The sequence below is a fragment of the Danio aesculapii genome, chromosome 20 (genome assembly GCF_903798145.1).
Source record: "Danio aesculapii chromosome 20, fDanAes4.1, whole genome shotgun sequence".
Taxonomy (NCBI): domain Eukaryota; kingdom Metazoa; phylum Chordata; class Actinopteri; order Cypriniformes; family Danionidae; genus Danio; species Danio aesculapii.
In genome coordinates, this window is record NC_079454.1 from 20,150,862 (window position 1) to 20,173,133 (window position 22,272).

At 35.6% G+C, this 22,272-nt stretch overlaps 1 protein-coding gene across 1 annotated transcript in view; it reads right to left on the reverse strand.

Moving 5' to 3' along the window:
* The window catches only part of pinx1 (PIN2 (TERF1) interacting telomerase inhibitor 1), a 49,663-nt gene that overhangs the window by 14,338 nt on the left and 13,053 nt on the right, over positions 1-22,272 (reverse strand). The window contains exon 6 of the mRNA XM_056445573.1: positions 21,434-21,519. Within this exon, the coding sequence (XP_056301548.1) occupies positions 21,434-21,519 (86 nt within the window). The remainder of the gene's footprint in view (positions 1-21,433; positions 21,520-22,272) is intronic.

Consider the following 22,272-nt stretch of genomic DNA (forward strand, 5'->3'; position numbering starts at 1 on the left):
GTCAAACGATTTAAGAATAATAATTAAATCACACTTTTTTTGTAATTAATCGCATTTAAAAAACTTAAACTTGTTGAGATCATTAATTATAAAGTAGAAACAATTTTGTTTAGTCCCCCTTTACATTCAGCTTGTTGCTAAGCCAGTCCAGTTTGCTGACATTTTCGGGGGACAATGTGGCTCTTTTCTTTTGAATGATGTGAGCTGAGAGAGAACAGTCTCTCACAAGCAGAATCACAGAATCAGCATATGAATTTCGGTCCCTAATTTTGGTGCCACTGGTGCTATGACAAGGACATAAGCATCATCAAGGGGTACATCAAAGGCACGCACAGAACCGCATTCTGTCATACAAAAGACTAATTCTTACAGGGACTTTGGTCACACCATCTCTAAACATTTAATTCTAAACAACGATACGAACACCGTTGGCGATGTTTAGGCGTTTGTTCTTGTTGCTAGGAAATGCGCATACACACACACACACACACACAAACACACAAACACACAACACGTGCAGTACAGCGCACCTGGTGAGCGACTCCCTTCAGATTCATCAACACGTACGATCGCGTTCATCAAATTTGCTTAAACTAAGTGTTCTTAAGTATGGCTTTATTTTACAAGGACTCTGACACATCAACGTGAAGCAGATGCTTTACAAAAGTTGCGTTTAAGGGGACAACACGTAATGACACATTTGGGCTCATGAAATCATCTTAAAGGCAGAGGAATGCGTTGTTTTTGACAGCTTGTGACATCATCTGGCACTTTCAGAGTACATTTACATGGACACCAATACTGCGATTTTAATATTAAGATAATACTTTGATTAAGAGTCTACCATGTAAACAGCGATTTTTGATTACCTTAAAGGACCACAGAGTCACGAAATTCAGAGGTTTTTCTTTTCATTCGGCAAGTGGTATCAAATTCCATTAAAATAAAAGTTGAAAGATTTAAAATGAAACATTCGAAATTGCATAAAACTCTGGAGGAAATGCTGGATAGCGACATTGTTTCATACTGAAACTTTCCTTCTAAAAGTGCTTCCTTGGTCTTGTCCATATATTTCTTATATATATATTCCTTATATATTCCTTATATATTCCTTATATATTTCTTATATATATATATATATATATATATATATATATATATATATATCAAATGAAACAAGTTCATATGTGCTTATTACCATTAAAACAACTTAAAAAATACATTCATAACTATTATACTAAATACTATTTATAACAGTTACAAAACATGTTAGCATTAAGAAATTACTACTACTACCATTACCATTACTACTTCTACTACATTTCAAGTGACACCAGCCAAAGACCGATTGCATGCTTAATAATAATAATAATAACAATGTTTAATTTAGGCTACACTACACTGTTGTTGTTTTTTTAACACTACACTATTTTTTAAATATTGCTATTTTCATCATCAGCAGCAGCAATAATAATAATAATAATAATAATTATAATAATAATAATAATAATAATGTTTAATTTAGGCTACACTACCACTGTTGTTGTTTTTTTAACACTACACTATTTTTTAAATATTGCTATTTTCATCATCAGCAGCAGCAATAATAATAATAATAATAATAATAATAATAATAATGTTTAATTTAGGCTACACTACTTGCTAAACTTAACCATTTAATTTACGATTTTTAAAAATTATTTCTATTTTTATTATCATTTTGACATCATTAATAGTAACAACAACAACAACAACAATAATATTAAATATCTAATTTAGGCTACACTGTTTGTTAAACTATTTTCATTTTTATTATATTTATTTTATCATCATTATAATCATCATCATCAATAACAATAATAACAATAATAATAATAATAATAATAATAATAATAATAGACAAATTTGGACTACACCATGTTAAACTTCATTATTTTATTATGATTATTATTTTATAAACCACCAACAACTCATTTAGACTAGACTATTTGGTAAAATATACAAATGATTTCTTAATAATTAGCATGTTATTATTCTTAATCCTATTATTATTATTATTGTTATTATTCAAGTTAGCAGAACATGTAAATACATACAAATAATATCAGAATCATTTATATTTTACTACATTACTACCATGTATTTTCAAATCCACCAACTCACACACTGAACCAGAATCAATGAATAAGAAATGCAGAGGAATTTGAATCACACAGACCTCCAGGTAATGCGGGCTAGAAGGCAGTGTGATGCAGCGCCAGCCTTCATTACTTCTCATGTAACAAATGAAGACAACGCTCTGCATAGGGCAGCATCACTAAACTCTGCTTGCTTTACAATGTAAAGTGCTTGCCTTCCCGTGCCCTCAGAGGAGCCGATGTGTCAGGCCCCAAAGATGGAGGACACACCATTTATTCTCTGCCCTGCAGTGATTTATTAGATTAAACTGGCGGTGATTAAATGCAAGCCTAGGCCCATGAAAACAGTGGTGGCGGTGGCTCTCAAGAGCAGCAGACGCTTAGTTTCTTCTGCTAATACTGTAATCACCATGCCAGGGCAAACCTGCATGTGCCAACAACCACTGCCCACTTCAGCTACCCCTCTGCGTCAAGGGGGACATATTATGGCATTTTTCATAAATTGTCAAATAAATCTCTGCTGTCAACAAAACATGTCTATGTAAAGACCCAGCTCAAAATATTCCATAGATCATTTATGACAGCTTGTCAAATCAGTGATTATTTGTGTTTGAGCCAATCACATTGGTTTTGTGTGTCTCTTTAAATGCAAATGAGCTGCTGCTTTGCAGAAGGCGGCGGGGCCTTTACTAGTGTTCCCACTCCTGGCCAACTATCAAAGAATTTTCCATGACTTTCACTGGCTAAGTAGATGATAAGCATGCAGCTGTTGTGTTACGCAGTCCTTCCAGAATTTTGAAATTCTGCAAACACTACATTGAAATGTAAAATTTGGCGCAAAATTTTGAGGAACTTGGAATTTTTTTTAATCGATGCAGATGACCTGCAAATTGGGATTTTTTTTATTTTGTGATTTTTTTCTCATTTATTTATGCTTTTGAATTGCTTTACAGGATCTTTATCCAACAACTTTTGATGGTGAAAAGTATTTGAAAAGTGTTATTTAATTGACATTTTTTAAAATAATTTGAAGTGATATATTGTCTGGGCTGGTGTTGTAAATTATGGTACAAAAACCTATAATATAAACTGTCAGTAATTCATGGACTTATACTCTATACATAATTTCCTAATAAATAGGTGTTTCAAAGCAATTGACTAAAATTAGTTAGAACTAAAATGTCAATAAAGTTGGCGCCAGTAGCCTAGTCGTTAAGTGTGCTGACATATAGCACTATCGTGCTCACGGCGACCGGAGTTCAATTGACCGGAGCTCAAGGCCCTTTGCCGACCCTTCCCCCCTCTCTGCTCCCAATACTTTCCTATCTATAATCTCCACTATCCTATCCATATTAAAGGTGAAAACTCCCTAAAAAATTATTATAACAATTAATATTTAAAAAAAAAAAAAAGTCAATAAAATCTCTTTGTTGAACTACAGTGTTGAATTTTCAACATCAATAAATCGACAGAGTTCATGGTCCCGTTATGCAATAACCATCATTATACAGTAACTTGCCTAATTACCCTAACCTGCCTAGTTAACCTAATTAGCCTAGTTAAGCCTTTAAATGTCACTTTAAGCTGTCTAGAAGTGTCTTGAAAAATATCTAGTAAAATTTTATTTACTGTCATCATGACAAAGCTAAAATAAATCAGTTATTAAAACTATTATGATTAGAAATGTGTTGAAAAAAATTCTCTCCGTTAAACTGAAATTGGGGAAAAAAATAAACAGCAGATTCAGCATGTGATAAAGCAAATAAGCATTTTGGCCACATACCCTTTTAATTTTAGTTTATAGCAAATAAGAAAAGAAAAAGGAGAAAAAAATTAATCTGAAATCTGTATCAGAATCTGCTTATTTACTAGTTAAAAAAGAAAGAAAAAACAAAACAAACAGAATCAACAGAAAAAAAAATTAAATCACTATCGGTGCGGTTACATTGTTGTCCTTTTTGTAGATGCACTGGGGACCCAATTACAGCACTTAAACATGGAAAATGTCAGATCTTCTTGACATGGCTACATTAACTCCACTTTTATTTTTACGCTAATTTGTACGTGTCAGTGGGTTGGCATGGGCGTCAAAAGCCAGCCGCCGGAGGGCCTGTAGCAGGCAGTCAGTTTGGTCTGTTTCTTCATTATCCAGTAGCCCTGTCAACAGCACAAGGGAGGCCGCGCTTTTGTTTGAGGCAATTAGATGTTATCTGAGAGCATATTAGGGCTCTCCCGCCTGAAAACAAACATGCCTTTGAACAGCAGCACACGGGGCGTCCGTTACTGCATTAGCAGAGAAGTTAAACATGCTGGAGAACATGGTTTCCACATTGCATTGCTGTCTGGTCCCAACTGAATCTTTGGGTCTTTTAGTCAGAACATGCAGTTATACAGCTTATGATGCAATAACGCGGGAACACTAGGAAACACTGCCAGCCAAATCTCAACACCATAATCAGCAGAACTCAATGCTAAACACTAAGCTAGTGGCTCCTGCAAACTTACACGACCGTTCAAAATTTAGAGGCTGTTGGATATGTTATCACCATAAAATAATTTAATATTATTTTTGGTTATTACTATTATTATTATCATCATCATCATCATCATCAGTGTTTCCCCTAGGTTTATAGTTTTGGTGGATTGGGGCTGCGTGCGACACGGCTCAACACAGCATGGCTGTTCAGACTCACACTGACACAAGGAGTCATGGTCTTTTAATGACAGCAGTAAATAACTGAGCAACTGTTTGAACTGTACAGCTGTTTTAAATTAGAAATTAACATTTATTTTAGATCTTTTTTATTCACAAACTGTGCAGCTTTTGTCACAGCAGTGTCTCTTTATGGGCTTCTGGAAGAACATTTCCTGAGCCTCTTGGCATAGAAAGTCAGAAATGTCTGGCCCATTTATGAAACATGTCTCTTATAAAAATTTAGGTGTGAACGTGTCATGGCCAGAAGCAGCTTTACAGAAAATATTTCATCCATTCATTCAGAGCTTAGTGCCTTATTTATCAGGGGTCGCCAAAGCATAATAAATTTGGAAACATTGCAAATGATGAAAGATGAAAATTAGTTAAAATGCACATCTATAAATCTAATACTTGTTTACTTAAAGGAAATAGGCCTATAAACTACTACTTATAGCAATGAGTGTATAACAAGAAGTTATATTATTAAATATTTATGTAAAAAAAAGTTTTATCTAATAATTCCAGCCAGCTTTTAGTGAATTTATAATATTGTCAAAAACAGAACTTTCAGTTCTTATATTCTTTCTTATATGCCTAAACACATGCAGGACCATTCAAATATTTTTGCTCGTCTCATACTATTGACAGCAGATCTCTCAATGAGAGACAGGGGGATCTGCACTCGCAATATCCTTTACTACTTTATTCATTTAACCGAAGAAATGTAATACTTAAACCATCACTGTGCCTCTCGCGATCTGTTTACTTGCTCATTCACTCTCGTCGCCATGATTTCGGAGTATTTTAAATCATTTTGGGGGATCATAGAGCCGGTATGAATTTGCGGAAGACACACAAAGCTTCCGGGAGAGGTCATAACTAGACACTAGAATATATAGAGGAGACAGCTCCCCTCGCATCACACCATGGGATGTGCACGACGTATCTGAAGAGCGGGAAGGGATGCAGGACGTATTTGAGGACCGGGCAGAAGATGCGTGATTTCCGGGAGATTATCATTCGTTTGCATTTCCCGCAAATGCATAGAGACCCCCGGAACTTCCAGGAGACTTGGGATGTCTGCATCGGTATATATTTTAGCTCCTATGACACGAGCGCAGAATAGAAATGACATGCTGTTGGGTAAATAAGATATTACATACGGTTATTAAGCTTGTTTATTAAAAACAAAAGTTGTGATCTGGCGCTATATAGATAATACAATTAACGTGACTTCAAGGGGGGCGGGTACAGCTGTTGGAAGGGCGGGGCACCCCCATATATAATGGTAGGGGAAACACTTTAGCAGTAATAGTGGTAGAAGCATTATTAGTAGTAATATTAATGCATGATTATAATATTAATAATAATAATAATAATAATAATAATAATAATAATAATTATTATTATTATTATTGTTATTATTATTATTAATATAATTACTAATATTTAATTCTTTTTTTTAATTAAATTAATTAAACTGAAATAAATCACATGAGCTGTCAAATGTTAAATTGGAATACATTTAATTTTACTGTATTTTCTAGTCAAATAAAAGTAAAAAATAAAGTTGGTGAACACTCTCAAAAATCAAACCAAGAAAAATGAAAATAACCAACCCTGAATGTTAGTAAATTAATATATGAATAAATTAAGTACATATTTTTATATAAAAATATAGTTCATATATTTTTAGATATATTCTATCTAACTAGCTTTTTGTTATGGTTGTATATGGGCAACAAAATCAAATAGAGGTTCAAATAGAACCTTTTATCAATATAATACAATTAGAAACTTTGGTGATAATAATAATAATAATAATAGTAAATAACAAAAATAAAATAAAATAAAATAAAATAAAATAAAATAATAATAATAATAATAATAATAATAATAATAATAATATCAAATGTTGAATGAAACTAAGCACTTTTATTATTGGCGCTCCATCAGCTTTGCTGGCACATTCGGAGCTTAACTTCTGCCTCCTCAGCATAATTTGAGCATTGAGCTCCGCCCACCAGCGACTCCCATGCGGCCAATGAGAGGGCAGCGTGGCGGCCCTTCACCACATCTGCCAAACGCTGCGCCTGGACTCCTCATTTGAGTGGAGCGGCCAGCGATCCTTCATGAGGAAGGGCGTGGGTGAGTCACAGCAGCTACAGGTGCCAGTCTGTGCACTCAGGGCTTTGTGTTGGAGATGGCGTGGGAGTGGGAGAGGCCACATGGGGTCACGCCAACCCCGAAAAACACAGCCAGAGGAGATGCCGGACCGGCTGACTGGAGCCATGGAGACTGGCTTGCCTCACACTTCATAATATTAATAACAATAATACTTATATTAATTTTATATTCGTTATGTCATATTACACAGACACGAATACACAAATAGAAGCTTATATTAGTCTGTTTGAGAACATAACTTAATGTATACAGATAATTTATACTGGAAGTATTTTAGAAATTAAAGTGCCTAATGTTGATCAAATCAAATAAATTATTAAAATAACAGTGAAATAATGTTCTTTATTCAATGTAACCAATATATCCATGTAAAAATAAGTAAAGATAAGCAAATCCATTTAAGTAGTAACATTTTTTTTTCATAAATCGATCTTTTAAATTCATATTCTTCATCAAAAGTTATACAATATTATATTTGTGCATATAAATTAGTCAGTTCTGAAGCCAAATCTGGAGCTTAGCTAACAAAATAACTCATGATAGCGGTCCAAAAACTAGTGCACCCAAATTTATATGCTATAGAAAAATATTAAATACAATTTTTATTTATTTAGTTTTTTTAATTGTAGGTTGTTATTTATTTTTGCAATATTTGCTTGATTTCTAAATTTGTTTGGTGACTAAAATATTATTTGAATAGATAGATTTGTTTAATAAATCTGTTTTGTTTAAATGCACCAAAATACATTGCCTATATTTACTGAGAAATTGATAAAATATTCATTTTCAAAATGGGATTTACTCAATTATGCTGAGCACTGTAAATATAGTACATTCTACATTATAAAGTATGAGGTTAATGTTGGATTCCTAAATTAATGAGAAAAAGACTGATCATTTTGAAAGTTCTCTATTAATTTTAAAGTTTAATTTATTCCTGTACTTTAATGCTGAATTTCAAAAATATGCTGATATGCTGATTTGTGCTCAATTATTATTGTTTTATTTAGTCAAAGATGAGATCAGATTACTTAATATTTTTGGAAACCATATTTTAGTTCTATCATGCACTGAAAGATAGAAAAGCATTTATTTGATGTAGTAATTTTTGTTAACATTAAGAATCTCTACAATGTTTTTGATCAATGCATCATTGCTGAGTATAAAGTATTACATAAATTCTAAACATTAATTTTAGTGTAAATTTAGATCTGGAACTTCCAGCAACAGGTAGCAATAGATCTCTTTTAGCCTAAAATAAATTGCACAGGCACTATAAAATAATATTTATTATTATTATTATTATTATTATTATAAAAAAAAATAATAATAATCATTCAAAAACTTACTTGGACTAACCCACAAGAAATCAAATTTATCATTGCAGTTTTTAAAGTGATTGTCTATTGTTACCGGCTTCAAACTGAAAAATCTGGGACACAGATAATATTGAGATGGAAACTTTGATATAGACATTATGCTGAATAGACAATATTTACTGAGCAATTTAAAGTGTGCCGACCAAATCAGACAATTGTCTCTAACACACACACACACACACACACTCCACATACACACACACACACACACACAGATGGAGTTTCACACGAAATATATAAGTGTAGGCCTTAGCGATCCACCATTGACGCAAAGAGCAGTGGTAAAAAATGACTAAGTTTCACTGATGTATGAAGCAGGAGGGAGTCCATTTATCAGCGGGCCCTCAGCGGTCGCCTGCTCGGGTCCCTCAAGTCACAGGCCGCGACGCTCCCCTTTTGACTGATTAATTAGCCAATCACAGGACATTTTTCACCAGCAGCAGGAGGGTTTATTTCAGCTAATGCTGGGGCCTCGCAAAAACCAAGCAGACTCTGCTCTTTCCTCTGGGCTTGCCGGAGTGGAGGGGGCTGCGCAGGGGCCGAGGGAGATAAATCACACCCACTCCTCATGACTGCGTACACACTAGCCTACAGACTAACTAGGGCCCCCGAGAAGAGAACCAGTCGGCGATGGGGAGGGAACCAAATAATAAAAGAGCCATCAACAGTAAATACTGGAGAAAAAAGAAAACAAAGGTACAAATACTGAAGAGATGTGATCAAGATGACGGTTGGGCAAATACCAAAAAATTTTAAGCGTCGCGAACATCAGTCTCAGATTTTTCTTTGTCGCTGAGAGATAAAAGGCCTTAGACTGTGTGTCTGCTCTAATTTGCTCATGACAGCTGTCAGTTTGAGCAGGGCCCAGGGCCCACTAGGGGGCCTCAGCACACTTAAGAGGACATCAGGATCAGGTCTGCTGCCCTTGATTAACTGTTTGAGTGTTTGTTCTCAATTCTATTTAAAGTTAATTAATATGGTAGTGACGGTAGTGAACCACAGAGAGCAAATTTCAAGTATAAGTGCATAAACTGATGACAATTAAATATCTGTATACATAATGGTTGAAAAATATTTTAATGCTAATCGAGCCCAAGATTCTACATTCATGAAGTTTTATGCACAATTAATGACATGGAAGCAGCATAGAGAGCACAAGCACTGCTGTAAAAAGGACAGAGGTGGTAAAAGGACTATATTTATATATTCTATTTTCACTGCATTAAAAATCATGTGGGCCAATGAAAAAAATAATCATCATAAAAGCACCAATTAATTAATTCATGGAGGGAATTTATTTGGAAAAATCTAATCAGGCTCTTTATGACACCTTAAATACAATACTTTCAAACCAGAGATCAAAACAATTGGTGAATGCTGGAAAAACTGTGGAAATGTATTGGCTGATCATTTCCACATATTTTGGGAATGTAATATTACACACATCTATTGGCAAGATTAGAATAAAGAAATACATGCAATAATGGCATTGAATCTGGAATGTAATTTTAAAATATGTACCTGGGCATTTACTCTTCAAAAATACCAAAAATAGTATGCATATCTTCTTAATACACTACTAACAACTAGCAAAAAGGCAAATACAAAGAAATGGTTCCATCTCCATCTGTAGGTGAATGGCATGATATTGTAAAAGAGGTGTTTGATCTGGTACTGACACTTTCCTTGAGAAGAAATAATGTTTACTTTTTTTTTTTTTTAATTATAAAAATAATTGTAATTTTAATTTTATTGAGGTGAAGCCTATTAATCTTTGATACAAAACCAACATTTTATCAACCATAAATATGAATGTAAATAAGATTGTATTCGGTGACCTTTGACACTTGTATTGTATGGCTTTTTTGTTTCCATGTTCCTTTGAAAATGTTTTTTTGTTTGTTTTGAACGGTTTTGAAAAAAAATTAAAAACATAAAATAAAAAATAAATAAATAAAAAACACCAATTAAATTATTTATTAATAAATTCCTTGAAATTTAATAAGTAAAAACAAAACAAAAATCAATTATGACCAGCAAGCAGGAGCTAAAATAAGCTACTGGGGAAAAAAAATTAAAAAATAAAATAAATAAGAAAATTAAAAAAAAAAAAAACTTTAAATGAGCTCAAATATATATCAATTGTGGAGTTGCATTTTTTATTTTTATTTATTTCGGCAAACAACTGCCATTTTATTATTTAGGATCAAAGATTGCTATTCTTTGAATATATATAGAAAGTTATATGAATTTTGAATTCACTTATCATCATTTTTAAAAGTCTATTATGTGTGTACACAGCTGAAGTCAGAATTATTAGACCCCCTTTGATTTTTTCCTTCTTTAAATATCTCTCAAATGATGTTCAACAGAGCACAGAAATTTCTGTTAATATTTTTTCTTCTGAAGAAAGTCCTATTTGCTTTATTTCGGCTAGAATAAAGCAGTTTTTAATTTTTTTTAAAACATTAGGTCAAAATTATTATCCTCTTTAAGCTCTATTTTTATAGTCTACAGAACAAACCATCATTATACAATTATTGCCTAATTACCCTAACCTGCCTAGTTAACTTAATTAACCAAGCTAAGCCTTTAAATTTTACTTTAAGCTGTATATAAGGGTCTTCTACATAAGTGAATTTCCATACATAATAAAAGCATTTTAATCATCTACTGTAATGTTTTAAATACCTTGTTGTGATCCTTCAACAGTGACTTTTTCCATTGTCATTTAATGTTATGGTTGATCCAACTATACCTAGCAAGTGTTTTTGGCATATAAACTACTGCCGCACTAAAGGGTGGATGTCCCTGGACAATGTTGAGGTCAAAAAGGTTGTTACAGTGTCCATCAAAATCAGTGCATTTTTATACAAGTGAAAGAGGCGTCAACTGAATTTGCACAAAAATATGGAAAAGCAATTTGGACGCTTTCCATGCATGACAAACTTCCTTAAAGATGTGACTGTTCCATCATCAAGACTAGGGTTATGAAAGTACTCAATTAAATCAGGGCCACAGTGAACAAAACGCACACACACACACAGACACAACATATTAAACCAAGAAAATACATACGCAGCCCCGTAACAGCTTCTTAAATCAAGGTAATGAGATCAGGGGCGACTTGGACGGGCCTCCCATGTGTATGTCAGAGAGCACTGTGACAAGAGATAAGGCTCCGGCAGGAAGCTCTGAGAGAAAGGAGGAAAACCCCTGGTGCAGGAGGTGGGAGTGAAGCCGCCAAGACACAGCACTAGTGAGATCGACACAGTGCATGAGCGCTGACTGAATATTGCATAACAAACCAGACGTGCACAATATCTATTTTATAGAGGCCTACACTGATATTGGTACTCTTGGTAAACATGACCAAAAATAAATAAATAGTTTAACCATTTGCTCAAAACATCAAAAAAAAAAAAAAAACTGCTCGAGTTTGATTTGAGTTGTTTTCAAAGTAGAGGAATTTCTTGAAACTAATTTAGATGATTAGCGATGTAGACAAGTTCAGACTGTAGTTTCTGAGACTTTCTGACAGCAAAACCATTGATGTCAGATTTTTGATTGATGTCAGACTGTGATTTTTTTTGTCTACTTACAGTGTGTTTGGGCAAGATAGACATGTGTCCTCTTCTAGGCCAATTCCTAACACTTCCACTTCAGTGGATTTTTGGAATTATTTTGGACACAGGCATTTTCAGTGATTTTACCATTTTCTTATAGGCACTTTCTATTTTGTGAAGCTCAACAACATTTTTGCTACAAATCACAGCTCTGCTCTTTGGTCTTTTGCATTGTGATGGAATGACTGAGTGAGTTTGGCCTGTGCGTTATCTTCTATTTACACCCCTGTGTACACAGCACCTTATAACAATATACAAAGCATACGCATTTGTACACAGCACCTTATAACTTGTATATTTATAACAAATCTGGACATACAATTCAACATCCAGAGCTTTTTGTCTAACTGCATCTCTGTTTACCGTTTGTCGTATTTTCTCATATTTATTTTCGTGTTGTCACTTGTCACTATGTACACTGGAAGCTTCTGTAGCCAAAACTAATTTCTTGTGTGTGTAAAGCACACTTGGTAATAAAACGGATTCTGAAAACAGGAGGTCAAAGTTGAACAACTTCTTGTTCATAGTCACCCAGGTGTTTCAAAATAAATAAATACATAAAATTTAAAAAATTAAATTAAAAAATAATAAATAAATAAATAGTTTTCCTTTCAAATATTTCCCAATTGATGATTAACAGAGGAAAGAATTTTTCACAGTTTTTCCACTAATATTTTTTCTTCTGGAGAAAGTCTTGTTTTATTTCGGCTGGAATAAAAGGTGTTTTAATTTTTTTTGGTCAATTTATTAACTTTATGGTCAATATTATTAGCCCAATTAAGCAATATTTTTTTATTCATTGTTATTCATTAATAATTGTTTTACAATGATTTGCATAATAAACCTAATTAACCTAGTTAAGCCTTTAAACTGCACTTAAATAGTTATTAAAACTATTATGTTTAGAAATGTGTTGAAGAAATCCTTCCGTTAATCAAAAGTTTTGAAAAAATTAAATAAATAATGCAGGGGGGGCTAATTATTCTCACTTCAACTGTACATATTTATCTCTTAAATTAATAGGGGTGCCAGTAATTTTGGCACAAATATTCAACAAATATTTGAATGTTTTGTTACAACTGGTTCTCAATTAGAGCATTTCTTTTAAACAAAGATATATTTTTACCACAGCCTTCTTTCCTCATATTAACCAAAGGTACCAACATTAGTGGAGGGCACAGTCTCCTCGCTACAACTAATGCGTTTACAATACAGCGTATGCAGGGCATCACGTTGTCCTATTGTGAACACAGGATGCTTCTATGAGCAGAGGCAAAAATCTTCCAGCGGCCGTATCGGCACACAATGCTCGCATAAACAACGCCCCCTCGTTGGCTTCCTATGCAGGCCCAACTGCCCGCCGTTTACAGGGTTCGCCACCAGCCCTTCGCCACACGGCCTCCTGGGATGCCATTGTGAGCCTGTTCAGATTGGTTTTCAATCCGGTCGATGAAGTCCCTACAGAGTAGGACAATAACAAACTGCAGCAAAACGATTAGCGGAAGAAAAAAAATATAAAAATCTAGCGCACTGCCGGCACTTCCAAATTCAAGCGAAGCCTGAGCCGATGCTATTGTGCTGCTTTCTCAGTAAAAAAAGGCACTTCGCCGGGGTCTTCAAATACAGCTCATGTATGTGCTGCAGGTCAGAAAGCACTATGACACGAACACTGAGGTGACTGTTGTCAAATAAAAGGGTCAAGGAAATAAAACTGATTACACACAAAATATCTGAAAAATAAAAATGGGATTGTAAATTATTAACTGCCAAATCTCAAAGATGAAAAATATTACTGTTCTTATATAAAAATACAGACTGTTCTTCACTTTTTAAATATTTTGAAATCATTGTAAAAACTGATCATATTAAAGGGGTTGTCCACTACGATATCATATTGTAAACTTTAGTTGATGTGTAATGCAGCTGTGTGAACATAAACAGCATCTTTGAATGTAAAAAGCTCAAAGTTCAATGCAAACGGAGACCTTGGTTTTTACAGAGTTAGCTACGCAAAGCCGACAATAAACGAATTTTGGGGACTACAAAAAATACTGCCGGGCCTTGTGAGATCACAAACGCACACACACTGCACAGCAAGGGGCGTGGCCAGAGGCGCTGTAATGTTACAGCAGAGGGAGAAAATGGCGTCCTGCTATTTTCACAGAGCTTCTTCTGTTTCTGTATTTGGGCTTCCAAAGGACAGGACACAAAGACAGAAGTGCTTACAGTTCAATATTAATTATGTTCCAGAGAGTTATAAAATACGTAGAAAGCATGATTTGACAAAACACAGGCCCAGAATCTCTCTCAGTTCAGTGCTGGATTCGGTTAAAATCTCTTCAAAGACGGAGCAGCTCCAACAAGCAGAAGCTGTGCACTCTGAGCCACGACCTGTAAGTGTTTATTTGTTAAAATTGATCATGACATGTACTGTGTCTAGCGTTAAAAGGTATGTTGTAGCAAAGATGTAAACAATAGGAAATGCTGTTTTGCACCGCTAACGATTTAGCTACAAATTCATATTTATCTGTCAAACAGCTGTAAACGCACACACACACTCTTCACCAGCACTTGCGTGTCTCTCTATAAGGTGCTTTTCCATACGTTTAAATCTCAGATAATGAAGTCGCAAAAGATATATGAATGATTCATATTACTTACACATGCATATTCCGAACATATGTGAAAGACGTCGTGTAACATGCAGAGTTAAAAAAATACCGTGTAACAGCAGAAAAATCAGTCAAGGCTCAAACAGGTGGCATCCCACATCTTGTGCTTTATTCTTCTCTTTACAGCGTCACTACAGAAAATAACTTAATTCGAGCATCAGAGAAAAGAAAAATAAACATCAGTCCTGCGCACATGCACTTCTCGTGTTGCACGCGTCTACAGACAGTTCATACACACGCACACACACATAATAGCAAACTGGTTACATTTTCACTCGTTAGAGACACTTGTCAGATGTTATTTTAGAGAGCGGGCATGAGATTGACAGACTGTCATCACAAAACGCGCATGCTTGCACAGGCGTGACATGGAGCTGATCCGCGAATCGCAGCACATTATGACACGACCAATCAGAGTCACTTGAGGGAGGGCCTTTCAGAGGAACCATGAAATATATCAGTCGTTTTCATGTTCGCGGAGTAGCTGTATATAATCAAAGTGAGATGTATGAAAAAAATTACATGATTTCCTTCAAAATAAACATGAGCACACATTGCTTTGCATCTTATAAACACAACCAAGCCTTAAAATTACACTCTGGACCACCCCTTTTATAAATGTTTTCTACACACCAATTAGTTGTACTAGATTTCTAAATGCTCATGTGACACTAAAGACTGAAATAATGCTAAAAATTCATCTGTCAAACTAATAAATGTTGTATTAAAACATTTAAAAATAAAACTTATTTTATTTTAAGCCTTAATATTACAAAATTTTTCTCAGTGAGGATAAGACGCATCAAAGCATAACCCTAAAAGTTAAAAAACTTTTTAATAGAAGGGTCATGTATAAATTTTTATGCCACACACTACAAAACATAAAATTATTTCATTTATTTCATTTCAGACTCCTAAATCATCTCTAAAGTTTAATATAGTTTTTTAAATTAAATTTAATCTCTTTAACCATAAGCATGTTGCATAAGCACTCACAATATCAAATGAGCTCACAGTTGGGTAATTCCATACCCACTGCCACTTAGCAACTAGATCACTAAAACTAAACACAAACTCAAACAGGTAGTTGCCCAAATAATTTGCTAGAGCAAAAAAATATATTTATTTAGATAACACTTCCTTCAAGGCAGCACGGCCTTCCTCTATTTCAGATCTGTCATTGCACAGAAAATATTTGACTATTATTTAGCCTTAGCCTATTTTGTTTTTGGTAACCTTCTACATGTGAGAATTGTCATGTTCTACTAGACTTTTGATTGCTAATGAGTAATAAAACCTAAAAAACAAGACCTTCCTTAACCTCCTATAAAATGTAGACTTATACTCACGTGAAGGATTTGAGATGTTTTTGTAAGAGAAATTAAAAGCATGTGAAATAAAAAAAAAATTAAATGTGAAATTTAAAGAAATTAACAGTATTTATTTTGGCTACTGAGCGTTAAAATAATGACACATTTAACTATTAAAATGTGTTCAAGGGGGGGTAAAAGTTGTTGTTCTTTTACCCAGACAACAATTTTTATAGCAGTAATCACAATCCCGCGATATTCTTATCCAAGGTTATCATACGTCAGAATCTTATACCGGCCCATGCTTAGTTATGGTTACCACAAGGTGGAACTCAATTTCTGACTGAAGGCACCAGGAGATGTGGACTATTGACATACAGAGAATAGTCACCAGCACGTGCAACAGGAACACAGGAAGCACAATTTTTAAAACGCACAGCAGAGACATGAAATTGTAATAAGACAGTGACTGCGCATGTTTGTCTTCTTTTGACAAACAGCCACATGCCAAGAAGCAAGAACAGAATCTGCTGTATGTCTTCTATTGCTTTCAACCAGGGCATCGAAAAACATGTGGCAATTGCGAGAGGTGCTGCTTTGTCTCTGTTTGCACGTGCTTGCTGCGTGTCTATGTTTGAAATAATAATCTTGAGTTCACAAAACATGTGATATGTGAACGAAGCATACGGCTTTATTCTCTGCGCGAGAATGATGTTGATCGCAATGCTCTGCCATACACCATGTCTACCCAAGTGTTAGGTTGACTCTTATCAAACCAAGCTGCACTGTACTAAACTTAACAGTGCCACTCAGTGGAAACGAGGCATTACTGAGGAGAGCCGCCAACGAGAGCAGCCAAAGTAGCTGGATGGTTTTCATTTCCAATGGGAGGCAGCAGTGAGCTCCGATGAAAGTTGAGCAGATTGTTGTGAATGGTTTGGGGTGTCGAGAAGAGTTGAAATCGGGTCAACTTTTTGGTAATGAGCTATGATGCAACCTACAGGAATTCAGTCCAATAAACTTTGGTTCCGAAGCAAATTGAAAGCTGGAGCTGGTTATTGCTATGCTGATTTCCCAGTTTGTAATGATATCTAACGCTAGTAACGTCTCCAATAAAACAGCACGTTGAAATTAGATTAGCACCTAACACAAAAGCCTTACAACACAAACAGCTTTTAATTGGCTTATTTTGTTGGAAAACCTGTAAACGTATTCAATAGTTAGAGAACCAATGGCATGGCACTCCTGGAGGTGGTGGACAGCGTCGTTAGCAGGATGGCCGGAGCAAATTCTGACACTCTTACCAGCAGCAGTGTAAATGAATTGTTAGGGCTCTGAACTGTGGTGCCTGATTATTAAAATCCTAACTTGTAATTAGCCATGTTTTCATCCAAAGATGTGAATTAAATTTATGCGCATAACATGAATATCGCATATAAGACATTCGAATAAAGCAGCGGTTTCATCTAATGAGTCAAAGAGAACAAAATCGTCACTTCCTGATTAACTGGCACCAAATATTAAAAGTAAAAATGGAATTAACTGTGGTAGGAGAAGCTGCGTAATTTTTTTCTATATTTAATTAATGACTTGCATAAATAAATAAAAGTTACACACAAATTACCACCTGTCAATCACTTTTCCACGGGACATGGGGCATGAATAGGCAGAGCAATCTGTGTCGTTATAATGGCGTCGACAAACTTGGTCGGTAAAAAAGGTGCACAACCAACAGTATCTGAGGTTTTCACTAAAATTACCAAGTACAAGTGTGAAAGTGTAAGATTGATGCAGTGTACTGACGCTGTGACACGTTACCTGATAGATACAAAAGACAGAAGAGTCGTTAGATAGAGACAAGATGAATTAAATATCATGTTTAACAACTATAGTGAGACACTATCCAGTGGTACATCCTTAATGGCCTGTCCGACGTGCACTACTCTCTGGAGCTCAGACGAGCGCATGACAGCATGTGTGGCTGTCTGTGTGTGTGTGGTCACGTGATGTGCGTTTTCAGTGGATGGTGGGCTGTTCAGAAATGCTAGGTAAAAAACATTTCATTTTAAAATGCCATTTTAAAACTAAGACATATTAGTGTAAACGCGGCCTAAGTATGTATTTTTCACAAGCGGGTTTGCGATGAGGGCGGGGCAGAGAATCGGCGATGTCAGCTCAGCATCATGTTGTCTATCGGCCATCGGCGATGAATGATGGCATCGTCTACCGGCCCAACCCTAATTAATTTAATGCACATACTGGAATTTGTTCAGGTAAAAAAAAAAAAAAAAAAAAGTTTCCATCGTAGTTTATGCGCATCTCTTCTTATTGAATAAAAAGTTCATCCTACTCAAACATGCACATTTTTTTTATTTATGCGCAAAAATTGGTTGATGGAAATGCCAAGATGCGCATTAACAAAATGCGCATAAAAACAGGTGAATGTAAACATAGCTAATGCAAATCCTGTGATGTGATCATTTCAGACTCGCACATTGCAATAGATGCTGAAACAATGCATTGTGCACCCAATTCAAAATCCACCAGTAGTTTAAAATCCTCCACTGACAGTATAAGAATGTTTAAATATTTGTTTGTTTCCTACATTTATTCACATACTGTACACTGTGGTAGATATAAGCAAACACCAAAATATCCAGCCTTTAAAACAATGAATAGGAATGAACATACAGCACAACATGGTCTCTGCACAGCAGCCAGAAAACAAGCCACGTGCTGCATGTCATGACAACAGCAAAGCAGCTCTGAAGCGACATTTCGTTTACGAGCCAAAGCTTAAAACCTAAGCTCACCTAAAACTATTCTTCTGCAAGCCCTCGTATTTCCTTGTGGAAGATTACCAAGAACTAAACCACAAAAACACAATAGATTTACATCACAATTAAATGAACAAATGATAGGTCCGCTTATTTAAAAATTAAATTATAATGCCAAATTCAAGGTGGACAAACAAAAAGAGCTGATAGCACCACCTTCAAACTGAACTAACTGTTAGAGCCGTGTAAGCCAAAAACTCCACTAAATAATCCCTTCCAACCAACTTCTACAAGTTTGGAGGGTTTGAAGGGATCATCAGAAATTGTTTATTTATTTTTTTTACTTCCATCATGTACCTGAGAGATGATGGGGGAAGGTAGTTTGATCGTGCCCACCAGCACTGCATCAGAAATACACTACCTGATTTGACCACACAGGCAGCTGACAGGACGATGGGGTGAAAGAGGAGAGAGCGGGTGCAAATCCGTTAAGGGGATTTAAGCGGGATCCCTGCCTACAGTGACTCATGTGTGGAGTCAGGCTGCACGCTATGACACGGCTCATTATCGACCTGTAACTCGCTGCGAGCGGGTCACATGAAAGCAGAGGTCAGTGGTGCTTACAAGTGGGCCGGACAGTAAAGTGACACGCAACCTGCTGCAATAGCTCTGTCACATCTTGATATTATCCTCACATATGCAACTTTTCAAAACATTTCATTCAGTTATTTTTCTTAAACTTAGATTGATTTATCAGAGATCACCACAGCAGAATGAACCGCCAACTATTCCAGCATATGTTTTAAGCAGCAGATGCCCTTCCAGTCACAACCCAGTACTGGGAAACACCCATACCCACTCATTCACACACACAATTACAATAATTAAAATATTTGAATGCATTTAATGGTCAAATAATAGGAGAACTGGCGGTTCATTCCGGTGTGGTGACCCCTGATAAATCAAGGACTAAGCTTAAGGAAGATGAATGAATAATATAAGAACTTTGATCACTATGGACAACTAAAATGAATTTGACCATTAAAAAAATTACATAAACACTCATTCTGAATACAATGTGCTCATTGAGAACAATAGACAACGGTTTCAGAGTGGTTTTAAATACCATATTTAAATTGCCAAAAAACAGCAAACCATACAATACTGTGTTTTGCTGCTGTAATATTGCTTAACTATATCATATGATACAAATGAGACTTTTTGCCTCAATATTGTACATTTCAGATGCATATAACTGCATTCTGTGGAACCAGTATGAAATGCAAGATGAGCTACTATAAAAATCGGTCTGGGGTGGGTGTGATTGCATTAAAAACTGTAATGCATTAATGTTTTCCCTGTTTATTAATTTAATTTGCACATTAAATTTAGAACTCTACTTAAAATGCTTGCTCAAATTGTGTCAGCAGTGTGCTGCATGAACGAAAGAGCACATAAATATCACTTAAAACTAATCAAGTCATGTCGGTCAACAGCAAATCAGTTAAAAAACACTGCAAAACCTGCATGTGGAAATCTTCTATCGGAAATGACTGGACTTTGCGTATGAAAATTCACCAAATAAGGATAAATATCTCTGTATTATAACAGATGGTGCAACAAACATGCTATGACTGCTGGTGATTGTACTTAAACCTAGGGTTGGGCCGATAAAATGGTATTGACATTGACCAAACATCATTGTCAAAAAAGCTTAAAAAATAAATTAATTAATTAAAAATAAAATTGTAAATAAAATAAAATGTAAAAAAAAAATAAAAGTTTGGTATGAAGCAGTATAGTTTTATTAAAATGTGTCTGCTAGGCACACGTCTTGGAAAGAATGCCAATAAGCTTAGGGTTAAGTCCATTCAAGTAACGCAGGTTCCCTAAATAGGGTGATGTGCACATGGTGTGGCGCGCACGTTACACGATCGCATTTTCCAGGCAAGACTAGTTGAAAACATATCAACTTTCCAGAATGCCGCATATGTACTGTGATTCACACAAGTAGAACTAACAAATCTGCTTCACACTTGGATGGAATATACACATTTCAGTAATAATGGCAGACACAGTGCATCCAAAAACTGCAGTGTTTTTTTTTTTTCTGCAAAAATAAAACTTGTATCAGAACCGCAGCAATAGTTTGTCCGTTTGTCATCCTCTGAAAAAACAGTTGATGGTCGCCTAGTTATGAGAGACATGCGTTCGCACTTTTAGACAATATGTGGATGGGCTCCAGTATTGCCACCACAGGTCAGATTAACGCAAAAACGAGTGCAGTGACAAGCAGCAGTGAGGAGATTGTAAATAAAAAAAAGTGAGAGTGGCTTTTTGATTTCTTTTCTTGTGCATCAGCTACTAGCTCCTCATCTCAAAGATTTTTTTTGCATAGGGTAATGTAGTCATTTAACTTCCCAATTTGTAATGTTGTATAGTTGGTCCCTTTACTTGAAAGCTCAGATTTGATTAACATAATTAGTTTTGTTTCCTAATACTCCTTAATGGACTATAAAAAAAAATCAATAATCATTGATACTGAATGATATGAAACATATCATGATAATTTTTTTGTATCGCCCAGCCCTACTTAAACCAAAAAATAAATGTATATAAATACATGTGTTGCCTAGTTACACTGCTTACCTCATCTCGGTCTTTGGTTTCTTGCTTCGCTCGTTTCCCAAAAATACAAGCCAGGTCTGTTTCGCTGCGACTGGACAGGTCCTTTCCTGTGAGAAAAGGTTAAAATCATGAAGACTTTTTATAGATCTTTGACATTACTCTACACAATAGAGCATTTGTGTAAACATTTGAGTTCTGCTTCAACGTGAGGGGAGCAGGGGGGGTGATTTCAACCTGCACACACTTCTGCCAAACTGACACCCACCTCCAAATACACATTTAAAAGACTTTATCGATCATTTCTCCACGATTTCAAAACAGAACACTGTTTATTTTGCATTTCACAAACGTCTGGAGAGATGAAAAGGAAACCTTTCCGGTCGCAACCTGTTGACAAATGGAGATTTTTCCAGTGGCGTTCGACTGTGTAAACTATTGATTTAAATGGATAAGGGTCACAGGACGGTTTTGAACTCCTGCCGAGAGGAAAGGTTTAGAGGTAAAAGAGGGCACGTTATGTGGTCGCAGGGGATGAAACGGCTGAGGAAAAACAAACGGTGCAGGACCGGCCCCACCTCACACCTCCCGTTTTCCAGCAGCTCAAAGGCTCCAGGAGAGCCTGGGCGCCCGTCTCAGCCATGAGTCCTGTGCGTACAGCTGCATCCTCTTCCTCCAAGCAGCTCCTGATAACACTCGCTTATTTATTGCTCTAGGGTCTTTTTCAGCGTGCCTTTCAAAGGGGAGACCTTGCCTTCAAGTAACCAAGGTATCCTGTAAGCAGTCTAAACAAAAGGCCAGGGCGAACAAGCTTTCCACTGATCACAGAAGACATCAAGTGGAGCCCAAAAATGACCTTTTTA